The sequence below is a fragment of the Bos indicus genome, chromosome 13 (genome assembly GCF_029378745.1).
Source record: "Bos indicus isolate NIAB-ARS_2022 breed Sahiwal x Tharparkar chromosome 13, NIAB-ARS_B.indTharparkar_mat_pri_1.0, whole genome shotgun sequence".
NCBI classification, from domain to species: domain Eukaryota; kingdom Metazoa; phylum Chordata; class Mammalia; order Artiodactyla; family Bovidae; genus Bos; species Bos indicus.
The window spans coordinates 34,425,839-34,445,229 of record NC_091772.1 but is presented as its reverse complement, the minus strand read 5'-3'; the positions used below and the strand labels follow the sequence as shown (position 1 = coordinate 34,445,229).

Here is a 19,391-nt window from a genome sequence, read left to right as displayed (position 1 = left end):
TTCTCTACTACAGCCAGAAAGACACCTACAGACTCTGTGTGCATTGCCAGTCGTCTAAGCAGTCAATAACCATCAACTGGTTGTTAAATGATCTTCTTGTTGATTAATGGCAACAGCTTATTAAAATTTAAAGTGAGCTAAATGAAGTTAAATATTTTAAGAGCATCTTCTACTTCTCTAAATTTGAAAGTTAGGCTTTGAATAAAGCTTTCACGTTATCTCTATTTGTTTAGAGGTGTTGACTATGACGCATCACCTCATAGGAAAGATGAGAAACAGAAGAGGGTGGAAAGAAGTAGGGGGGCCTTTGTCTTGCAAGCCTCTCTACAAAGGTTCATTGTACACACAGGAACTCCAAATCAAAGGATCTGATTAGTAGTGTTTTCTAATCCTTTGTTTTCATGTACTTGACCATGGTCCCAAATTTATTCCTTCACACTTTTTTATTTGCATCTCAAACTGCTTTTTGTGCTCCAAGTGTATAGTGTCACATCAGCGAGTGAAGCAATTTTAAAAAATTATTTACTCATTTTAATTTTTGGTTGTACTGGGTCTTCATTGCTGCACAGGCTTTTTTCTAGTTGCAGAGAGCGGGGCTACTCTCTAGTTGCAGTGCACGGGCTTCTCATTGTGGTGGCTTTTCTTGCTGCGGAGCAAAGCGGGCTCTGGGCACATGCGCTAGTGTAGTTGCAGCATGACGGCTCAGTAGTTCTGGCTTGTGGGCTCTGGAGTGCAGGCTCAGTAGTTGTGGTGCATGGGCTCAGCTGTTCCATGGCATGTGGAATCTTCCCAGACCAGATATCAAACCTGTGTCCCCTACATTGGCAGGCGGGCTCCTATGCACTGTACCACCAGGGAAGCAATTTTTTAAGCCAGTGTATGATGGTGCCAACTGGCAACCAAGTGTTCATTCTGAAGTTGTGTTCAACTATGTCTGTGCAATGGTTTTATGATTATTTAAATATTTCAATACATTTTGCTCTTGTATTTTAGAAAAATTAGTGGAGCTCAAAAGATTAAAGGTAAATATGAATAATATGATATCAAAAGCATAGGTAACAAAAGTAAAAGTAGACAAATAAAAACTGAAGGTTTCTATATAAAAACTGAAGGTTTCTGTGCATCGAAGAAAGCAATCAAACAGAGTCAAAGAACAGCCTACAGCATGGGAGAAAATACTTGCAAATCATTTTTCTGATAAAGGGTTAATATTCAGAATATATAAAGAACTCCTACAACTCAACAACAACAACAAACCAAATGAACTGATTAAAAATGGGAAAAGGAAGTGAACAGAAACTTGTCCAGAGGAGATACATATAGTCAGTCACAAAGTATATGAAAAGATGTTCAATATTACTTATCCATAGAAGAATGCATATCAAAACCATGATCAGATATCACCTCACATCCATTAAGATGTAGGCTACTATCCCCCCAAATGGAAAATTTTAACTGTCAGCAAGGATGTGGAGGAGTTGGAACCACTGTACATTGTTGATGGGAATAAAAAATGGTACAGCTGCTATAGAAAACAGTGTGGCAGTTCCTCAAAAAACTAAAGACTAGAATTACCATAAGCTTCAGCAATTCCACTTCTGGGCATATATGCGAAAGAAATGAAAGCAAGATCTCAAAGAGATATATGCACGCTCATATTCATAGCAGCACTACTCATAATAGCCAAGAAGCAACCCAAGTTAGCTATCAACAGATGAATGGATAAACAAAATGTAGTATGCACACACAATGGAATATTGTTTAGTCTTAAAAAGGAAGGAAATTCTGACACCTGCTACAGTATGATGAACCTTGAGGACATTAAGCTTAGTGAAATAAGCCAGAGGGGGAGAAAACAGACACATGCTCTGTGATTCTACTTATATGCTATATCTGGAGTAGTCAAATTAATATAAGCAGGAAGTATAATGGTGGTTGCCAGGAGTTGTGGGGAGGGAAAGACAGGGATTTATTGTTTAACTGGTTTATGGTTTCAGTTTTGCAAAATGAGAAAGTTCTAGAGATTGGTTGCACAGCTATATGAATATAATTAACACTACTGAGCTGCAAACTTAAAGATGGGAAAGATGATAAGTTTTATGTTATGCTTTTTTTCACAATTTTTAAAAAGTGAATGTGATTATATTAGTGACAAGGAGCGTAAGCCTTGTGACCTATATAAATTTATGCAAAGATGGCAAACATTCAGGACATTTTAAGTGGGCAAATCTTTAACCTATATTGGAAGCACAGTGGACTTTGCTGCTGCTGCTACTAAGTTGCTTCAGTCGTGTCCGACTCTGTGCGACCCCACAGACGGAAGCCCACCAGGCTCCCCGTCCGTGGGATTCTCCAGGCAAGAACACTGGAGTGGGTTCCATTTCCTTCTCCAATGCATGAAAGTGAAAAGTGAAAGTGAAGTTGCTCAGTCGTGTCCGACTCTTAGCGATCCCATGGACTGCAGCCTACTAGGCTCCTCCATCCATGGGATTTTCCAGGCAAGAGTACTGGAGTGGGGTGCCATTGCTTTCTCCAACAGTGGACTTTAGTGAGGCATATATGTCTTCCATTGTAAAGAAAAATAATAAAATTAAAGAATATTTGTAAAAGATATAATATTTATATTACACATACATCATGTGAAAAGGCATGATGTATTAAGGAACTGCATTTTTTTTTTTTTTAACTTGTTCTCTGGTGACAGAATCTTCTTATACAGCATTATGTATTTCAGTGTGTTTTTTTGAGGAACATATTTTATACAGAGGTAAATACTGCCCATAAATAGGAATTACCAGCTTAGGGCTTCTCAGGCCATAAGCCTGTCAACATAGCCACTCTCAAGAATGAACCCAGTCTTACTTCCATTTCCCCAAAACATGTTATCACCCCATTTTCTCTGGTGCAGTTTGAGAGGCAGGGGTTTCTAGACAATCTCTGTTCATTAGGCTACTTTAGTGTCAGCAGCTGACAAAAGACCCAGTGTTAACAGGGAAAAGTGCTTCACTAAATAACATCTCAGCCCCAGGTTGGCTCAGGCAGAGTGAGCGCTGCCCATACCCCCGTTAATCCACTGTCCCCACTAGCCACACCTCTCTCCTCCTCAGGCTCTGGCACTATCAAAATTAAGTTTCAGGAATGAAGTTAACCCAAGTGGTTGCAGATTAAAATAACCATAGGCATCTCAGAGATTAGCCACAAATCCCTCCATTAGCTCTGAAACAAAAGCAGCAAGGCCATTTATTCTTCGGTCGCCCAAGACCTGGGGCTATATTCACAGCCTAGACAGTGAGACAGCAGACATGTGTGGGTGAGGTCAGGGCAAGTGGGAGGAGGTGCTCTGGGCCACGTAGGGCCTTGTGGGGCTTCTGCTGGGAACATTCAGTTACGCACTAAGGAGCTAAAACACTGGCAAAGACTGTACACCTACAGATTACAGCCTCCAAACAATCATAAGGCATGAAATCCCAAACTGAAATCCAACTAATGGGGTCTTTTCTCATTTTGATATGCAGTCTTAAACACTGACATTACAAGATCAATGGGTTGCTGCTGTCAATTCACTAAGCATTCCGCTTCCCTATAAATGACTGCGCAGGGGGTTAATTTTAGGCGCACCAAGTAAAAGCACATAAAAATAAAGGAAAAAACCCAGAGGATAAGATACTGCTAAGGGTAGCTGCCTCTGGAAAGAGAACTGGGAGGCACATTTGAGAGAGACTGACTTCCACTGTGTACTCTTTTGTAAACCTTCTGAATATTTTACCCTGTGGATGGACTACTTAAAATAACATTATCAATGACAACAACAACAAGACTGAAGTAGATCTGGAGAGGCAGGTGGTCTTCAGTAAACACTGGCAGGGAAAGACGTGCAGGAAATAATCTTAAGTGAAGCAAATTGTGGAACAGTGCGCATACTCTGATGCCATCTGTCTTTAAAAAAAAAAAAAAGAGTTGTACTCCCAAGAGAAACATCAAATTGTCAACAGTGGTCACCTTTAGGACTTGGGGTGGTGAAAAGTCCCTTTTTTCTTTGTACATTTTTGGTGTGTGTTTATACACACACCAACATATACATAAACACAGGGCCTATGCATACACACACACACACACACACATGTAAACTGTGTGACCATCTATTTTACGTTATAAACAAAACTGTTCCAGAAGAGAGAAAAAATTAAGACAGATGCCACTTTTAAACATGTTTCTGTTCAAGAAGGATAAACAGGTATTTTGATTTTCAAATGGTAATTAACAAACTAAATGGCAGTCTTTTCTCACTTTGTATTTTCCTCATTTCAAATTTACCGTGATGGTTACACTTAATTAGAAATTTTCTGTCAAAATCAAATGCACAAGGTTCATCATTCAACCATCTAATGTCTATCAATAAATACTAATTAGTAGGTTGTGCCTAAATCAATAAGGGGGCCATTAATTTCTTAAAGTTCTTATTTCAATGCATTTTCTAAACCCAAAATAATTTCAGCTTAAGCAACAGACATTGGTTGAGAACAGATTTTTAAATATAGTACAAAACTTAAAAAAATGTAAAAAAAAAAAAGAATCCAAAGAAGCAATCTTCTCTGACTTCCCCTGATGAGTTTAGGTCTTCTTAGTTTATGAGTCCATTACACAATTTAATTCTTTCCCAACACCGATGGTACTTACATTAATTTAACATTTATCGTCCTGACACTCTCCAAGGGCAGGGTCCAACCCTGTCCTGTTCCCAGTAGCCCTGGGGCCCTGGAGGAGAGACATCTTTCAAAAGTATTTCATGAATATACTTTGAAAGATGTAAACCTAAACAAAAGGAGTTGCAAGATTTACAGATATTCAAGAGCAAAACAGATCCTTAATAAAGGTTATATAATGAAACAAACAAAAAAGATCCACGTCGTCAAAAATTGCATCAAGAAAGAAGATAAGGTTATTTGCTTAAATGACCCGTGTGACAAAATCAAAGCATATGTGCTCCAGGCTCAGTTGCCAAGAGTTCCAGAGTTTTGGCTGCCATGGAAATACTAGGTTCTGAGTCACACAGCCAAAGCCTTGAGAAAACTAACTACAAGTAATTCCTGAAGTGGGATTATAACATGATACTCTTAAGGTATATTATTACTGTAAAATTCATCTTATTAGCACAGTGTTTCAGAATTCTTTTTCAATAATCTTTTTAAAATAATTATGAGATGGCATTCTTTGCCAACGAAGGTCCATCTAGTTGAAGCTATGGTTTTTCCAGTAGTCACGTATGGATGTGACAGTTGGACTATAAAGAAAGCTGAGCGTCAAAGAACTGATGCTTTTGAACTGTGGTGTTGCAGAAGACTCTTGAGAGTCCCTTGGACTATAAGGAGATCCAACCAGTCCATCCTAAAGGAAATCAGTCCTGAATATTCATTGGAAGGATTGATGTTGAAGCTGAAACTCCAATACTTTTGCCACCTGATGGGAAGAACTTACTCACTGGAAAAGACCCTGATGCTGGGAAAAACTGAAGGCAGGAGGAGAAGAGGACAAAAGAGGATGAGATGGTTGGATGGTGTCATCGACTTGATGGACATGAGTTTGAGCAAGCTCTGGGAGTTGATGATGGACAGGGAAGCCTGGTGTGCTGCAGTCCACTGGGTCACAAAAAGTCAGACACGACTGAGCGACTGAACTGATGAGATGGCAAATATCCTTACATACAAATGCACACAACTGAACTTTTGTTTTGACAATTCTTGAGAGAAATCCAAGTCTTAATACTTTTTACTGAATAAGTATGTATTTTGGCATGTCTACACTTATGCAATCTACTACAGTTAAGTCTACTCATGAACTTGTATGTTAGTTTCAACAAAATTGAAACCAAACTGGAAAGTTATACTTTTTCTAAATCAAATCAAAACAAAAGAAGTGTTCTGGCCACAAGGATAACTAAAGTCATATACTTTCCTATGCAAGCTTACATCTTTTGTCAAAGCAGGATAGTTCATTCATTCAATCACATAACTAATAACCCCACAAGCCAGGCAATAGAACCTGCTTTATGTAAAGGATCATACAGTAAATATTTTCCGTTTTATGAACCTTACAGTCTCTATATAGCTTTTCCTTTCTTCTGGTGGCATGAAAGCAGCCAGAGAAAATATGAATATTCAACAAAAACAACCACCATAACTGAATTATAATATTTGAATTTTCAAGTGAGAATTGTTATTGTTGTTCAGTTGCTAAGTTGTGTCTGACTCCATGGACTATAGCACACTAGGACATGAGTTGGCTTAAACTCATGTCCATTGAGTCAGTGATGCTATTCAACCATCTCATCCTCTGTCACCCCCTTCTACAGGTGAGAGTTAGCTATTAAAATTCAAATATTGACAAGACTATCAATATAACAGCTGCAGCAACTAACATTTATTTTGAGCTTACTATCTTCCAAACAGTGCTCTAGGTATTTTAAATGTGTGTTAATTTATTTAATTGTCACCACAGCCTTGGGATTAATATGTTATAATCACCCTTTCATGTATAAGGAATTAGGCACAGAGAGGTTAAATAACTTACCTAAGTTCACACAGTTAGTAAATGGTAAAGCTGAGGTTTCAAGATAGGTAGTAGGTTCTGCTAGGTTCTGCTTTTAATCACAACTGCTTCTAACCTCCAAAATTTCCCTCTTCTTTACTTAAAGTTCCCATTTTAAGAATAATTCTCAGAAATTAAAATGCACAATAGAGTAAGAACACATGGAAAACAATACAGTTTTCCACACGTGGAAAACAATACAGTTAATGCTTCTCAGTAAAGTGCTAATCCTTAGATGGAGCCTATATTGCTAGTAAGAAAAATGGAAACTTGATTTAAATCAATGTAAGCTTCATGGAAAATGTGTGAACAACAGTCTGACTCCCTCCTGTGTGTGTTGGCCCATGAGGACAAAGATTAGCGAAAATGCCCTGGAAGAGGCCTGTAAAAGGCAGGTCACTACTATTTTCTTTAAATGACTTTTTAAAATTCTCCTAACTTAAATTTGCCTCCTGCTATGCTGCATACAAAGGGCATTTATAGGTTTGTAAGGTTTGTCTATTACTGATACATTAGCAATAAACACATGGGGCCTCCCTGGTGGCTCAGATGGTAAACAATCTGCCTGCAATGCAGGATACCCAGATTTGATCCCTGGGTCCGGAAAACTCCATGGAGAAGGGAATTGCTACCCACTCCAGTTTTCTTGCCTGGAGAATTTCATGGCTATAGAGGAACCTGGTGGGCTACAGTCCATGGAGTCGCAAAAAGTCAGACACAATTGAGTGACTAACGCACACACAGCAATAAACACTATAAGCAGTGACACCTTTCTTGTAATGTTACGGTAAAACTTAAATCACAGCCTCTTGGCATGATCTGTTTTCTTCATCAGGTTTTTGCCCGCTGGTTCTGTACGCTGACATTCCAAATGCAAGTGAATGCCCAAATCACTAACTCTTTACAGGTCATTTGAAAAAAATTTTAGGGTATAGATTAAAATTTATTTCTGTGTAGTCTTAAATTGCTGAAGTGGCTTTTAGAAATTATAATAAAACATTATCACTCCATATAACTGCAGAATAAAAACATCTCTGAAGAACTTGACATTTTAAGACTTTGGCTGGCCAAGGAAATAAGAATTGCTAAAACTGAATTCATTCCAGTTATTCCTTACTGGTAGGTAGTTACTTGCCAGAAAATAATTTCAGAATCTATTTTCAATACTTAAATCAAAATGAGGAACTTCAAATGACAGATGATCTCTATATCTTCGGGGACCATCAGCAAGTCCAAGTACATTATAAGACCCTGAAGATGCAGGCTAGGCCACAAGAGACTCCAAGGGTAAAACTCATTTGGCATGTGTCTAGTTTCCTCAATTTTTTTTAAACTTTCCCTAAATATTTGCTATCAGTAAATTGCATCAGTCAGTCAGTTCAGTCACTCAGTCGTGTCTGACTCTTTGCGACCCCATGAACTGCAGCACGCCAGGCCTCCCTGTCCATCACCAACTCCTGGAGTTTACACAAACTCATGTCTATTGAGTCAGTGATGCCATCTAACCATCTTATCCTCTGTCATCCCCTTCTCCTCCTGCCTTCAATCTTTCCCAATATCAGGGTCTTTTCCAATGAGTCAGTTCTTCACATCAGGTGGCCAAAATATTGGAGTTTCAGCTTTAGCATCAGTCCTTCCAAGGAAAACCCAAGACTGATTTCCTTTAGGATGGACTGGTTGATCTCCTTGCAGTCCAAGGGACTCTCAAGGGTCTTCTCCAACACCACCATTCAAAAGCATCAATTCTTCTGTGTTCAGCTTTCTTTATAGTCCAACTCTCACATCCATACATGACTACTGGAAAAACCATAGCCTTGACTAGATGGACCTTTATTGACAAAGTAATGTCTCTGCTTTTTAATATGCTACCTAGGTTGGTCATAACTTTCCTTCCAAGAAGTAAGCGTCTTTTGATTTCATGGCTGCAGTCACCATCTGCAGTGATCTTGGAACCCCAAAAAATAAAGTCAGCTACTGTTTCCACTGTTTCCCCATCTATTTCCCATGAAGTGATGGGACCAGATGCCATGATCTTAGTTTTCTGAATGCTGAGCTTTAAGCCAACTTTTTCTCTCCTCTTTCACTTTCATCAAGAGGCTCTTTAGTTCTTCTTCACTTTCTGCCATAAGGGAGGTGTCATCTGCATATCTGAGGTTATTGATATTTCTCCTGTCAATCTTGATTCCAGCTTGTGCTTCACCCACCCCAGTGTTTCTCATGATGTACTCTGCATATAAGTTAAATAAGCAGGGTGACAATATACAGCCTTGACGTACTCCTTTTCCTATTTGGAACCAGTCTGTTGTTCCATGTCCAGTTCTAACTGTTGCTTCCTGACTTGCATACAAGTTTCTGAAGAGGCAGGTCAGGTGGTCTGGTATTCCCATCTCTTTCAGAATTTTCCACAGTTTATTGTGATCCACACAGTCAAAGGCTTTGGCATAGTCAATAAAGCAGAAATAGATGTTTTTCTGGAACTCTCTTGCTTTTTCAATGATTGCATAGCTTTACATAACATGTGACTGCCTTGGTAAGAAAGATCTAGTTTTCAAAAAAAAAAAAAGTATCCATTCATGTTACTTGAAGTTCATACACAGTGTGACTGAGGAAAATCTTCAGTTCAGAAATGGCTCTTTGACCCTCACTTTCCCAGCATCATGAGCCATGCCTTGTACCCCTCTCCTTCACTTCCCATCTCTAGGCTTTCACCAAATATATCAATTTTCTCTCTTAAAAAGCCCCCATATACACCCACTTCTGAAAAGTGAAGAGTGAAAGTGTCAGTCACTCAGTTCAGAAATCTCCACTTCTGAAATCCACTGCCAATCACCTGGCATCAGTTGCTCTATCGCCCCCTGGCAGGACCACTGGATACTCTTCTACCTGCTTCTACTGCTCCTCCAGCCCACATGGCCACAGCGATGCTCTCACAGCACAGCATGCACCACCCAGAATGAAAACCGCTACGCGCCTTAACACGTCCATGAGGTTTTACATGGTCTGGTCTTGGCCCATTTCTCTGCCTCACCCTGCACTGCTCTCCCCTATTCTGTCCAGCCACACTGGCCTTCTCTCAGTCTCCACACAGTGGCTCTGTCATCAACAATCTCTACACACATGGGCCTCTCCCTGCGATGCTGATTTTCTTTTCCATAATCTGAATTTGTCCTTCAGATCACAAGACAGTGTCACTCCCCCTTAGGAGAATGTCTTTTGATCTCGTCTAGCTCAGATACCCCAGTTAATAATGAACAAGTACTGGGGACTTCTCTGGTGATCCAGTGGCTAAGACTCCTCACTCAATATAGACAGCCCAGGTTCAATCCCTGGTCAGGGAACTAGATCCTGCTAATGAAGATAGAAGATCCCGGGCACTGCAACTAAGACCTGGCTCAAATAATTAAAAAAAAAAAAAAAGAACACGTATCTTTTTTCCTCAGATCACCGACTACAACTGTAATTTTACTTAGCTCATGTCTAATCCCCTAGAGAAAGGAAAGGCTACCCACTCCAGTATTCTGGCCTGGAGAATTCCATGGACTGTATAGTCCATGGGGTCGCAAAGAGCTGGACACGACTGAGCTACTTTCACTTTCACTACCCGCAAAAGACAAGCAGCTTTAGAAGGCTAGGTTCACATCCCTTTGGGTTCACATGGCACCTGAAGCATCTAGCAAAGGAACAGGACACCCAAGGAGGGGCTTGCTTACTTATTTATAGCTGTGATGTATTTGTGGGCTTACCAGATGGCACAGTGGTAAAGACCCCACTTGCTAATACAGGAGACATGGGTTTGATCCCTGGGTTGGGAAGATCCCCTGGAGGAGAACATGGCAACCCACTCCAATACTTTTGCCTGGGAAATCACATGGACAGACACAGCTATAGTTCATAGGGCTGCAAAGAATCAGACTGAGGCTACCTAGCATGCATATTTGTGATATAATTCACATATCATAAAATTCACCCTTTAAACTGTACATTTTAGAGTTTTTAATACATTCACAAAGTTGTACAACTCTCTCCACCATCTAATGCCAAAATATTCTATCACTCTGCCCCACTGCCTGTCCCTAGAAATCACTGATCTATCTTCTGTCTCTGTAGATTTGCTTATTTTGGAAATTTCATATAAATAAAATCATGTGACATGTGGTCTTTGAAAAAATATAGGCACTTATGGCTATAAATTTTCCTCTAAACAGTGTTTTCTTTAGTTGCATCCTATAAATTCTGGTGGGTTACACTGTAACAACTTATTGGCCAGAGAGGTATTAATGCATCTTTTGTTACTGAGTGCCTTTGACTGACGGAGAAGGCAATGGCAACCCACTCCAGTACTCTTGCCTGGAAAATCCTATGGACGGAGGAGCCTGGTAGGCTGCAGTCCATGAGGTCGCTAAGAGTCAGACACGGCTGAGCGAATTCACTTTCACTTTTCATTTTCATGCATTGGAGAAGGAAATGGCAACCCACTCCAGTGTTCCTGCCTGGAGAATATCAGGGACGGGGGAGCCTGGTGGGCTGTCGTCTATGGGGTCACACAGAGTTGGACACGACTGAAGCAACTTAGCAGCAGCAGCAGCAGCCTTTGACTGAAGTGTTTCAAAAGTCACTTAGGTTAACAAACTGCCAGCCAAGGGCTTTAGTTTCTGCAAAAATCCCCCAGTCAATAATGTGTTAAGTTACTTTACATCAAGGTATTTCTAATTTTCCCTGTGATGTCTTCTTTGACTCACTGGCTACTTAGGAGTGTGCTGTTCAATTTCCACATACCTGTGAATTCCCCAAATTTCCTTCTGCTATTTATTCCTAACTGCATTCTACTTTAGTCAGAGAACATACTTTTATGATTCTGATCGTTTTTACATTTACTGAGGCTTGTTTTATGGCCGAATGGGTAGTCTATCGAGGAGATGGAGCCATATGCATTGGGAAGAATGTGTACCTTGCTCGTGGTGAGTGGAATGCTCTTTATGTAGCTCTTAGGTCTAGTTGATTTACCTTTGTAAGTGTTTACCATTCCACTTAATATCACCCTAATGGTAAGAGGTACACACACTGAAGTCTTTACTTCAGATTTGCCCTTAAACACATTTTATTTTGAAGAACTCTAAGGAGAGCAAGGTAGGAAATAAACACAGCTGTTCTATCTTTCCTGATTAATCTTGTATCTATCTCATAGCTATGGTACAAATAAATGATTGCAAACACGCTGCAAATAAAAAGTTAGTACAAGTGCACAGTGAACTGTGAAAATGCTACTCTAAATAACTAATACTGAAATTTAATTTGCCCAACCACTTTTTGAAGGAAAGATCATATTTTGTCTGATATAGGAAAAAAAATTTCATGATTAACAAACTTCATTTATGAAACAGACTCTAGAAGTAGCATCCATGCTGACTTTTAAAAAATAAGCCTTAAAGGCAAATTTGGAAATTATGATTCTGATGTCAATGTGCAAAATTTTTCTAATAAAACCTTTGTATTATTCTTGTATGAGGTTTATGGTTATTTCTCTCAAAGTGTGTAGAAGAGAATATTTGTTGATGTTCTTCATCACACTTGGAAAAGATAATTGAATTTTAAAACTTGAGATGAAAATGCAAAACAGTATTATTTGTACAACATGAAGGTCATACTTACATTTATTGAAAAAAAAGAGTATTTAGAATCTTAAGTAAAAACCATAAAAATATTTTCCTTATTCTACTGTGTAAAAAGCTTACCACTCTGTAATGGACTAAGATTTTTCAAATGTATATGTATGCAAATATGACCTAAATAATGACTACTGAAACATCAGTTCAGTTCAGTTGCTCAGTCATGTCTAACTCTTTGCGACCCCATGGACTGTAGCACGTCAGGCCTCCCTGTCCATCATCAACTCCCATTCAACCATCTCATCCTGTGTCATCCCCTTTTCCTCCTGCCCTCAATCATTCCCAGCATCAGGGTCTTTTCCAATGAGTCAGTTCTTTGCATCAGGTGGCCAAAGTATTGGAGTTTCAGCTTCAACATCAGTCTTTCCAATGAATATTCAGGACTGATTTCCTTTAGGACTGAATGCATGGATCTCCTTGCAGTCCAAGGGACTCTCAAGTCTTCTTCAACACCACAGTTCAAAAGTACCAATTCTTTGGCGCTCAGCTTTCTTTAGAGTCCAACTCTCACATCCATACATGACTACTAGAAAAACCATAGCCTTGACTAGACGGACCTTTGTTGGCAAAGTAATGTCTCTGCTTTTTAATAAGCTGTCTAGGTTGGTCATAACTTTCCTTCCAAGAAGTAAGCGTCTTTTAATTTCATGGCTACAGTCACCATCTGCAGTGATTTTTGAGCCCCCCAAAATAAAGTCTGTCACTGTTTCCACTGTTTTCCCATCTATTTGCCATGAAGTAATGGGACCAGATGCCATGATCTTAGTTTTCTGAATGTTGACCTTTAAGCCAGCTTTTTCACTCTCCTCTTTCACTTTCATCAAGGTTACAAATCCAAAGATATGCTTAACTTTTGGTTCTGATTATCACATAGTCAACACTCAGTAATTCACATACAACATCCTGCTGTGTGCTGTGCTTAGTCGCTCAGTAGTGTCTGACCCTTAGCAACCCCATGGGCTGTAGCCTGCCGGGCTCCTCCGTCCATGGGATTCTCCAGGCAAGAACGCTGGAGCGGGTTGCCATGCCCTCCTCCAGGGGATCTTCCCAACCCAGGGATCGAACCCAGGTCTCCCACATTGCAGGAGGATTCTTTTATCATCTGAGTCACCAGGGAAGCCCCCAAATAATGGAGTGGGTAGCTTATCCCTTCTCCAGGGGAACTTGCAGGCGGATTCTTTACCAGCTGAGCTACCAGGGAAGCCTGTAACATCCATGAGATGCTACTAAATCATTGCCATCTTTACTTGGGCAACAGGAAAATTCGACTCTAAAACAGATCATGAGTTTCTGTCTAAAATGCAGAGATCTTGATTTGGGGCTGAGATTTTATATTTCTAAAAAAACAGAACTCAAAGTCCAAACCTAACACCTTTCAAGTGATAAAATCTCAGAAAATAATTATTCTATGCGCTTCTCCTAGTCCTCATCTGACTTACTCTTCTTCATTTTCACCATGAACCTTTATAGCCTATGTCCTCTGCTGCTGCTGCTGCTAAGTTGCTTCAGTCATTTCTGACTCTGTGCGACCCCATAGACAGCAGCCCACCAGGCTCTGGGATTCTTCAGGCAAGAACACTGGAGTGGGTTGCCATTTCCTTCTCCAAGGCGGGAAAGTGAAAAGTGAAAGTGAAGTCACTCAGTCATGTCTGACTCTCAGCGACCTCATGGACTGCGGCCTACCAGGCTCTTCCATCCATGGGATTTTCCAGGCAAGAGTACTGGAGTGGGGTGCCATTGCCTTCTCCTGAAAGTAAAAAAAGCATTTTACTTCTTGATACTGCATCATGAGCCATTTTCAGACTTCTACATTTTGAGGTAGTGTTAATGATAGAAGGGTGTTTTCCATTCCCAATTAATGACTTAACTATATTATTTAACTGCATGTGAGAAAGTTAAGTATCATGAAGGCATTTTAGAAGGAACTGTGGCTTATGCAGTCACGGTAACCATTATGAAACAGAGGAGTGATTCTTAAAATATATTTGCCATGCTGGTACATCATGCCTTCTTCCAATACTGATAACCATGTCACGGTATATCCACACAACTATGGTACACATGGATGGCAGTGATAATAATCGGGATGCAGAGAGATTTCTGAAACTGTCTTCATGACCAAAATTAAGGTGCTGGCAGGTACATTTATCCTTATACATACAGTGTGCCTGGCTAGATCTTCTTTCACATTAGTTCCTGAGGCTCCATAGTCCCACTGAGCACTCCTTGAGAAGCGAACTCTCTGCATTCAAACCATGCCTGGATGCAGAAGGCCTTCCTGAGATCCAGAGCACTGTTACCACATGTGAAAGTGGGGAAGAAGAGTCAACTGAGGCTATTTCTTCTTTGTACCCTCTTTCCTCTTGGCTTTAATGAACCAGAAGCCCCTGTTTTTTTCCTGCTGCCTTTCTGACCATTTCTTGGCCATTCGGTCTTGGAGCCCCTCAAGGTAAACATTGGGTCTCACTTCACAGTCTTTCCCTAGGAGATCTCATCTACAGCTTTACTTATCACATTTAACACACACAAGCATAAGGGCAAGGAGAGCTACTTGTATAATAAGCTTTATGAAAAGAATGAGTTGGGTAATCATAGACTGAATGAAAGAAAAAAAGAAACTAAACAGTAAATCTGCTGAAATCAAAATGAGGACCTGTCTTACATGGTAGCAGCTACTGTCTTTTATCCAATCTTGCCAGTTTTTATTAGAATCAGTTATTGTTAGGGAATAGAACTATCTTTTATTTTCTACTGTAAATATGTTTTCAGTGTACAGCTGGCAATCGACCTGGTCTAAGTACATTAAGACATAGACAAGACCAATGGAAATGACGATGAGGATACTAAAAACTTACCTGGAATTTTAATGGGTAGGTTAATTGTAACATGTCTTAAACCACTTTTAAACTGATATTTTAATGATCTCATATTTTACATGCATGTACATATGAAAACTAAATTTTGGTGGAATACCACTCAGTGATAAACAGAAACAGACTACTAGTTCACACAATATGGATGGATCTGAAGGGAATTATGCTACATGGAAAAGTCAATACTAAAGGTTATATACTCTAAGATTCCATTTATATAGTATTATTGACATGACAAAATTATAGAAATAGAGGACAGTGCAATGGCACCCCACTCCAGTACTCTCGCCTGGAAAATCCCATGGATGGAGGAGCCTGGACGGCTGCAGTCCATGGGGTTGCTGAGGGTCGGACACGATTGAGCTACTTCACTTTCACTTCTCACTTTCCTGCGTTGGAGAAGGAAATGGTAACCCACTCCAGTATTCTTGCCTGGAGAATCCCAGGGACGGGGGAGCCTGGTGGCTGCCGTCTATGGGGTCGCACAGAGTTGGAAACGACTAAAGTGACTTAGCGGTAGCAGTAGTGGTTGACAGGGGTTAGGGCTGGGAAGTGAGGGAGGTAGGTGATTGTGGTTATAATATGGCAACAAGAGAAATCCTTGTGATGGAACTATTGTGGGTCTTGACTATAGCAGACACAAGAAGCTATACATGAGATACAAAGTGCATAAAAACTAAATATATACATACACAAATGAGTCCAAGTAAAATGAGGAAAATTTGAGTGGGATCTGCATTAGTGAAAGTCGCTCAGTCAAGTCCGACCCTTTGTGACCCTATGGACTATACAGTCCATGGAATTCTCCAGGCCAGAATACTGGAGTGGGTAGCCTTTCCCTTCTCCAGGGGATCTTCCCGAACTAGGAATCGAACCAGGGTCTCCTGCACTGCAGGCAGATTCTTTACCAAATGAGCTATCAGGGAAGCCCAGGATCTGGATTGCATTGATGCTAGTATCTCGGATATTACATTTGGGAGAAACTCTTACATGTAAATTGCACATGGGGGTACATATTATTTCTTCTAACTGCTGTGAACTAACAATTATCCTCAATTTAAAATCTAATAACCAAAAAAAAAAAAAAGCTTTACAGTGCTGACAGCACTCTGTCAAAAAGATAGTTTAGATGATCCATCTTGACTACAGAATTCTGATTTTTTTTAAAGTAGTTTTTCTCTAGTTCATCCACATTCCACATTTTTGATGTCAGCCCATGAAGAAAGGCACATTCAGGTCGACAGAAGGAGAAATGTTTTGAGGTTGTAAAGAACACAATAAAAACGTATCAATTTTTTAAAAAGCAGATCTTGAAATGTACTTGAAAGTTAGAGATCATAATGACATAAATAAGTATTTATGACCTAAGAAAAGCTGCCTCCTTTGGAACTTTGAAGTATTAAAAAAAATCACACAGAATTAAATTACAAAGCTAACACACTTGTTTATGCAGCTGGTCTTTTTTAAAATTGAGGAACTTTAAACCTACAATTCTAATGGGCTTACTGGTGACACCTCAATCCTTTGAAAAATAAATGAAATATCATAAATCATCTGACAGTTCTTAAGCTTAGATTTTTATCATCACTCAGCCACTTTAACAATAAAAAGCAATATGAAAGGATAGGATCTTGTTTTTGTGACCTATAAAGTTTAAGATAGAAAATAAATCATACTATTAAATGTCATTTAGAACTCTAACTTCAATACTTAGGATTGAATTGGCATAATATTCTTGGTAATTCCTGTGAGAATTCACACAAGCAAAGTTGCTCTCCTTACAAAAGATTTCAGAACTCTGGCACTTCTTGTGATAAATGAAGCAATAAGGTTGTGGAATTGCAATCGGTTTATTTAAGTACTGTACATAGGCAACTGGACTGTCATCTTGCTGGGCACCTAGCATTATAAATTTATTATTTGGCATCCAAAGGAATGTCTGAATACTTATAAAAAGTTAAGGATTGGGGTAAGCCCTTTTCACTTTAAGCTAAGAATTTAGGACCATGTTAGAGCTACAGAGTTCAACATTTATTTTCTGGTGAGTTCATTTAATGAAAATTACTCACAAACTTTTGCAGGAAATGTTGATATGAAAAAATCCATAAATACCTTGAAACTGCTTAAGATTCAACAGAAGAACAAGGTCTAAGTGTGAGCCAGAGCATCTGAGAATTTTGATCACAGTTACATTTTGAGAAGATAACTTACAGGAGGCATTCTCCATGACCTGACTGTAAGGTAAACCTAACGACTGGTCAATGATCAGTTGAGGGGACATTTCAATTCTTAAAAGCATGCCTTCAGACATCCTCTGGACTAGCATTAGGAGATTGAGGTCAAAATTGTCCTATAAGACTGTAATCATTTTAGATTTCAGTTATTTTTCTAATTTATTTTAGGATACAGCTTCTGAAACCATGGGCTTCCCTGATAGCAGTGTTGGTAAAGAATCCACCTGCAATGCAGGAGACCCTGGTTCAATTCTTAGGTCGGGAAGATCCCCTGGAGAAGGGATAAGCTACCTACTTCAGTATTCTTGGGCTTCCCTGGTGGCTCAGATGGTAAACAATCTGCCTGCAGTGCAGGAGACCTGGGTTTGATCCCTGGGTTGGGAAGATCCCCTGGAGAAGGGAAAGGCTACCCACTCCAGTATTCTGGCCTGGAGAATTCCACGGACTGTACAGTCCTTTGGGGTCACAAAGAGTCGGACACGACTGAGCAACTTTCACTTCCACTTTCTGAAACCTTAGCCTCCAAATAAAGGCTTAACCAATATTGTAGCCCTATCAGGCTATGTACAAACATTTGAATAAATGACTGAATTAATGATATCAGAATGACAACTTCTTAAACTGTATGTATTATATTGTTGCTAATAAAGAATGCTCAAAGATTACTTAATTTTAAAATGTACAATGGAAGACTGGGATTGACATATATACACTAATATGTATGAAATAGATTGCTGGTTAGGGTCTACTGTAGAGTACAGAAGGAAAAAAAAAGAAGGTACAGTCTGTTTGTAGGACAATACTAAGTTACCCTTAAAAATGCGTTATACATTAGATGCAGACAAATGCTACTCAATTCCATTTATATGAAGTACCTACTATAGTTAAGTTCAGAGTCAGAAAGTATACTGGTAGATGCCAGGGGCCAGGGGTGGGGAGGGGGAGGATGGGAAGTCAGTGTTTGATGGGTGCAGAGTTTCCATTTAGGAAGGTGAAAATTTGGAAAATGGATGATGGTGAGAATGGCACAATAATGTGAATGTACTCAGTGCCACTGGACTGTACACATAAATATGGTTCAAAATAAAATAAAAATCAGATTATCTTTCATGAAATTATTAAATATCAAATATACACCAAACAGCATTTTAACGTATGTGTAAGTTGTAAAGAAAAATAATAAAATGAACACCTGTCTTGCCACTACCGAGTTTAGGGAACAGAACATTGCTAATAACTCTGAAGTCGGTTTTTCGGCCTTTCCCATCCAATCCCACTCCTTCTTGCCACGCCTTCTACCCAAACATCCTGAACTTTATTCCCCTGCTTTCCTTTCTAGTGTTACCATAGGTATCCCTAATCAAATTATTGTTTGATTTTGCAAGATTTGGGATGGAATTATACTGGTTCAAATCATATCATTTTCATATGTTCATGAGGTTCGTCTGTGGTGGTATGCTACAATATGGGACAATCTATGTCTTCTCTTGCTGATGGCTATCCAACTTCTTTCTGATTTTCAAGAACACTGTCATACGAGTTTCTTTGTGTGTGTTTGCAAGAGCTTTTATGCCTTGGAGTAGAACTGCTGTGTTTGTATATGCACAAGTTGTTAATACTGACAAACTGTTTCACGGTTGATCCAACTGACACCACCAGAGGGGACAGAGGGGTCGGGGGCCCCACTGCCTTGCCACCACTTTCTCCAATCTGGTGGATATACAATAGTATCTTCTTGAAATATTTTTTTTTTGGAAATATTTTTTAAAGCTGTTTCCCCCCGCCTCTCTTTTGGAGCAAAATTTGCATATAACATGTACCAATCAGAAGTGTACCATCCCATGAGTTTTTACAAATGTATGTATTTTATAACCCAAACCATAATCACACCTCAAAGAAAGAGCCCTCATAACCATTCTAGTCATTCCCTGCTCCATTCCCTGGAGGCAACCACCCTTATTATTTTCTCTCACAAATTTTGCTTATTCTAAACCTTCATAAAATTGGAGAAAAACTGTATGTATTCTTTTGAA

General features: G+C 39.5%; 1 protein-coding gene across 17 annotated transcripts in view; it reads right to left on the bottom strand.

Annotated features, from left to right (window-relative positions):
• Positions 1–19,391, bottom strand: part of ZNF438 (zinc finger protein 438) — a 216,643-nt gene that overhangs the window by 59,769 nt on the left and 137,483 nt on the right. The window contains exon 1 of one of the 17 annotated variants that reach the window (XM_070800925.1): positions 13,935–15,414. The exons of the other annotated variants lie outside the window; for them this stretch is intronic. Coding sequence (XP_070657026.1) covers positions 13,935–14,137 — 203 coding nt within the window. The 5' untranslated portion in view covers positions 14,138–15,414. Of the gene's footprint in view, positions 1–13,934; positions 15,415–19,391 lie in introns of those variants that run through there. 17 annotated transcript variants of the gene reach the window in all.